This window comes from Apium graveolens, unplaced genomic scaffold (assembly GCF_009905375.1).
Source record: "Apium graveolens cultivar Ventura unplaced genomic scaffold, ASM990537v1 ctg4842, whole genome shotgun sequence".
Lineage (NCBI taxonomy): Eukaryota > Viridiplantae > Streptophyta > Magnoliopsida > Apiales > Apiaceae > Apium > Apium graveolens.
This window is the reverse complement of record NW_027418714.1, coordinates 109,833-115,809: the sequence shown is the minus strand read 5'-3', so window position 1 is coordinate 115,809 and position 5,977 is coordinate 109,833. Positions and strand designations below refer to the sequence as shown.

The 5,977-nt window shown below is 35.4% G+C and overlaps 1 protein-coding gene across 2 annotated transcripts; it reads right to left on the bottom strand.

Moving 5' to 3' along the window:
* Positions 1-2,367: 2,367 nt before the first annotated feature.
* On the bottom strand, positions 2,368-5,029 carry LOC141702297 (E3 ubiquitin-protein ligase RMA1H1-like). Of its 2 annotated transcripts, none has more exons than XM_074505996.1 (2): positions 4,794-5,029; positions 2,368-3,226 (listed from the first exon to the last, which is right to left on the bottom strand). In XM_074505996.1, the coding sequence occupies exon 2, from the start codon at positions 3,213-3,215 to the stop codon at positions 2,436-2,438; it is 780 nt and encodes a 259-aa protein (XP_074362097.1). In that variant the 5' UTR covers positions 3,216-3,226; positions 4,794-5,029; the 3' UTR covers positions 2,368-2,435. The 2 variants fall into 2 exon arrangements, with proteins under 2 accessions (XP_074362097.1, XP_074362096.1); XM_074505995.1 differs by having other exon boundaries at positions 2,369-3,244.
* Between the last annotated feature and the right edge of the window lie 948 nt (positions 5,030-5,977).

Below are 5,977 nucleotides of genomic sequence, written 5' to 3'. Positions count from 1 at the left end.
AATATAGAAATCGGTAAAAATTCTAAATTCGTGTATTTATATTATTATTTTTGTTTCCGTAAACTTATAAATTTGTGTTTTTTTTAATTTTTTATGTATTTTGTGATTTTTTTAAACAAATGAAAATATATTTTTTAACAATCGATTATATGTGTTATTTTGAAACAAAAGAACCGAAAATTTTATGTTCGAATTTTTTATTTTATGTTCGAAGGTTTCTTGTGATTTTCAGAATTTTGTGTTCTTTTACATATTTTGAATAAAATTCGAATACTTTGCTAATCTTTTTAAATTAAAATTTTGCAGGGAGCTCTGGTACTTCTTCGAAACATTTCTCGCATGTTTGGAATTATTTTTCGAGACAAGAAACACCGGAAGATCCCAACAAATTTAAATGTCTTTGTTTGCTTTGTATTTAAAGTGGTCGAAATCAATCTCCGTTTCTTCACTCTAAAGGTGCCGGCACAGGTTCACTTGATCGACACTTGAAAATGCATCACAGAATTTCGAAACAAAGTCACGAAAATGGAGAAGCACGCGGAGAATCACCGCAACAAACACAAATTGGTGGTTTCGTGACATCGTCTCCCGGTGGAGGTATGCCTTTCCAATATAGTAGAGATAATATGATCGTATCTTTTGCTACTTATGTTACACTAGACGAGTTACCTTTTTCTCACGGTGAAAGTCCGAATTTAGAGCACATGATGAAAGAATCAATAAACCTGACATTTAAAAGAATTCCTAGGAACACACTTAAACGTCACGCACAAAAACAATATTATAGTCAACAAGCGCAATTAATTGAATTTTTTCGTGATTATGATGGCATGGTTTCTTTAACTAGTGATTGTTGGAATTCGAGTTGCGGTGAACCATTTATTTATGTTACCGTTCATTGGATTGAACAACATATAATGATAAATTTTAATCACTTAAACTATGCAATCGTGCTGAATAATGATCCCATGACCTCAAGAAGGCAAAAGGCAAAAGCTATAAAATCAAGACATTAAGCGAAACATTATTAAAAATCAGACATAGAACATATTGAAATCTAGAGCAAATGAAACTTCTTCTACGTTTGCGTTTAAATCTACCTTACAATGAGGCCTTAACATCAGTGATACCGGCTAAGGTCAGTGTTACAAAAATCGAAAATCGGGGAAGATCGGTTACGTGATCATGATTAATCGAAAAATCGGGGATTACTCGGAAGGATTAATCGGTAACAAATCGGAAGTAATTTATATTAATATATAATTATATATAATATAATAATTTTTATAAACATTCAATATTCCCCAACCAATGTATGGAACAAACCGGAAGTTGCAAAACTAAAAACTATAATAAAAAAACATAATTTCACATATTCACAAACATTATTTTCTACAGAATTCACAAGCCTCTCGGAAGCAAACCATCCCCTCACTCTCAAAACAATCTATAAACAATAGGCTCTCCATCCTCCTCCTTCATCTCGCGTTCTCGCATCTTCAACGCATCTTCAACGCATCTTCCGTCCGGTCTCAACAACTCTTCAGTCTCGCTTCATATCCAGCAGAACTCAACTTCTTCTGCTCTTTCTTGGATCTAAACTTCCTTTGAACTTTTTCGGTGACCCAAATGAAATTGAAAGAAGAAATGGATGTGAAAGAGCGGCAGAAAGGGTTTTATCGGCGAAAAGTACAATTCTTTTTTTAGCCCAGAGATCCGATTTTACGGGAATGACCCGAGTTTCGACCCGATATTATTTAAACCGGGTTAGGCAGCGATTCAGTCAAATAAGATCGTAATCATCAGTTTCGCCGATATATCGGCCGATTAACGGCGACTCGGCCGAATTCTACAACACGGGCTAAGGTCAGTGACAGTGATACATACAAATAGTAGATAGAAGTCATTTCCTGACTAATATTTTCAATTGGCCTATCATATACACCAAACGTCACCGCCCTCCTGAAACATTAATAAAGTTTACGTAACATCAACTCGAGTCATCAACAAACCGTACTATTCTGTTGATGATAACTACTACTACTACTAATGAATACTTAATCTTATCAAGTTATCAAGTTTTTAAGAGAATGTGCAGACAGTGTATCCGATGGCGAGAGGGTCCTTGAGATTCACGGGAAAACAGTAAAAAGATAATATTTATTCATTATAATACAAATCTGCACCTTGTGAAAAATAGAAAAAGGATAGATTCTATATAGAAAAAAAAAATTAGGCAGCCCTTAAATTTTGTCCAAGTTCCGCCACCGAGTGTATCAATATAGTAATGCAAAGCTAGACTCATCATATATATTCATATCTATATTATATATTCGTCTATTACATTAAATAGCCCGGATGTGTACATAAGGTAAAATATAATGTATGTTTCTTTTTCATTTTACATTGTACATGAGGAATACAAGAAATGAAGATCAGAACAATAGAAGGCACAAGACCATGCAACAGCACAGGAAAAACAAAAGTCTGCCTAGTGATTTATCAGCCTCCATCACATGCCTTCTAAACCTTGGATTACTGTTAATAATTATATTGTAAGAGTTTGGGTTGTAAAATGTTGTTTCTGAGTTTCCAAACAGTCTTGCATAAACCATTTCTCCAAACACCCCTACCACTGGGTTCGTTGCAGTTGTGCTACTTAAGCTGAGCATCGGTGTAGTGCTATAGCTATCTGGGAAAGAATAATATGGTTGCACATGATGTCGATGCTGGCGATAATGCAGTTGCTGAGCAGGCCGTATAGTTGGAGTAGGTGTATGAGTGTGGCTCCCACATCTGGTCGTGGAAGGTCTTTGTGGTATAACCAAACCTAGATGTGAAGCTTTAGTTTCCGAAGGTTTAGAAGATAGGCCGCGACCATAGAGTGGAACTATGGTTTCCATTGAAACTGCCGCCTTGCATACTGGGCACTGTGGCTGCTGAGGGTCAATATTTTCAGTAGAAACACTCTGATAATGAATCCATTTGTAAATGCAAGGCCAACAATAGAGGTGGCCACAAAGGGTTACAACTGGATCGTGCACAAAATCTAAACAGATGTTGCAGTCAAAACATTCGGTTATACCTTGTTCGGCCCTGTCCTCCATATTGGAGCCTGATTTACATTTTGGTTGGGAAGTTCCTTTATTTTCACTGCAGTCACCCATATTTGAAGCCTCTTGTAAACATTGCTCTGTGGCCATTTGATCCACCATTCACAACTATCCTGTATCAAAATTTGTTCCTAGAAGATTAGATGGGAAAACGTTAGAATAGCTCATGCTTGACTGCAACTACTTAAAATACTAAATATACCAACTAACAAATATTTCCCATTCAAAAATAAGACGAGGGAAGTAACTTGCAGGCAGAAAATTAAATAACAAACTAAAAAAAAAAACATTGAAGTTACTATTTGAGAGATATTGTCATATCGTATACTGTTGTCAAACCACATATCCGCTTGTAGCATTAGATTAAGGTTGTATAGATATTATAGTTGAAGAAATATGCGAATATTTTGTGGCAGGATTGGGAATTTGTTACACAAGTGCTTGTTATATTGAACAAGAATTTCTTCATTTCTAAGATTGACATAATTCCTATTAACCAACTTACCCAGTTCTTATTTTAGCTTAGAAATTGACAAATGGTATAGAAAGAAATAGGAGTATGTCATTATTGTGGTTGCTATATCATTATTCTGGTTGCTATAATAATATCATTAGGTCTAGCAATAAAATTTATATTTTCTTTGTCTTTAGAGGAATAAAAGAACTAGAAGAAAGGAATCGCGTGTAGGAAATCTTTCTGGAAGAGAAAGGCATAAGCCAATGGAGAAGGCAAAATACCAAAACAAATAATAAAATAGAATAGCTCGGGGCTCGGGCAATGAACCGACTACCTAAGATACACTTCATTAACAAAGTTTCTATCATCTCAATAAAGTCCTATGTCCTCATAAAGTTATCAAGGATTTACAGTAAAGAAAGATTAGATAATACTGAACAACGGAGATCTTTATTTTCCGGCTTTAAAAGTTAACTAGCAACGAAAGTTCCAATTAAATGAAAATTAAAGGGTGATCATTTTGGTCATGCTTCCGAGTTTTGTTCCACCATCCAGTATAGCTAATAATTCAATGCACTAAAAACAGATTCAATCATCAAATAGGTCAGAAGTCTTGAGGTGGGTCACTCGTTCCCATCCTAACACTTACATCCAAATAACATCAATCAAACAATAGATCAAGAACCCGAGACTCAATAGCCGCGTATATTCAGTGTCTTGTTTAGGGACATTGGGTTTTTACAACAATTTTAATTTTTAAGAATCCAACAGATGAACTTCAGCTGAAAGGTTCAGTCAGGTATTCAAATTAATGTAATTGGCAAAATATAATACGGGTGTAATTTGTGGTGCTAGGAAGTTTCTCGAAACTGAGTTTGATCAGAATTCAGACAAGGTTCATAAACATTTCTTACTGTGAACATAAAAAAGAGGGGGCATAGAGTTTCAATTTCGACAACGCGTCTTAGCAAATAAATTACATTAAAGAAGCAGGTATCAAGTTAGGTGCACAACTATTCCCCACTTATAAATACAAATTTAAGCTCAAAGTCCTATCAAATTAATTTTTTTTCTTTAACTCGCAATTTAATTTTATTCATAAGGATCTAATACACATGAATACAGGGAGAGAGAGAGGGGGGAGAGGGGGAGAGAGAGAGGGGGGAGAGGGAGGAGAGAGAGAGAGAGATGTTATAAAAAAGCTAAAAGGAGAGATTTCTTACCGGAATATATAGAGATGAATGTCGCGATTAAACGAAATCAGAGAGATTCAATCGATATGATGCCGGCCTTGAATAAAAACACCTGTGTTGTGTGTGTTGAAAGAAGAAGAATGGGTGATATTTTAAGAGAGATGTGTAAAGATAAATATATGTATGTAGAGAGAGAAAGAGGGAGGGAGGGAGAGCAGAGTAAAGTTGCAGGAAGAGGGGGAGAAGCGAGTGGAATGGAGATTGCGTGAAGAGGAGATATAATAGAGAGAGAGGCAATATATAGTAGTTCAACCGTTTAACATATTTTTTTAATATTTTAATTTTCTGAAGATAAATTGGATATTTTATCTTTTTTAATTGACGAAAATTGGATATTAATTTTATCATCGAATTAAAGTGATGATGATAAAAAAGTAGATTAAATCTACTTTCCGGTGAGAAAAACACATTACGCTTAGCGGCCTCCCTTCTTTCATCCTCTCTGTTAGGGTTTGTCTATTTTCAAGTAAATCGAGGGGCTTCCACTGGTTTTCTCCCGTGGAAAGCCCCAACCCCTTTATATTCTGTTATTCTCGTTTATTTCCTTTCAATAAAATTCAATTTTTTGGGTGTTTGTGTGTCTCTCCTTTTGGAGTGTGTTTTATCTCTCCTTTTGGAGTGTTTGTTATATTTTTATTTAGTCATGGTTGGGTTTATCTGGTGATAAATCTGTTGAGGACGAATTTATTGATATTTTTGGTGATCTGCAAAGCCTGTATCGGATCTGGGACGGTGGTGATTATTACAAGAGCTCATCTTTCACAACTAAAGATTGTTCATCTTTTGGGTTTATACTTTCGGCATGTCTATAGCTGGTATCCGGCATGTAGATAGCTGGGGTGTCTTCGGCATGTCTATAGCTGGTGTCCGGCATGTAGATAGCTGGGGTGCCGCTTCTCCAATCTCATTTTATGCGATTGGTGTTTCTGAACACTGGGCTAACCATAATTTTTATGTGATATGGTCAATTGCGATGTTGCTATTTTCAGAGATGCTGCTGCAATTTGGATCGCTTGTGATGTCTTTGATTTCGTTTTTAATTTTAAGAATTTTTAAATTATATGTGTTAAATGATCAGAAAACAAATCATCTAATTGTTTTTAGTATGTTATTTGTTTTATCAGCTGGTTGTATCGATAGTTGAGGGTTTGTCC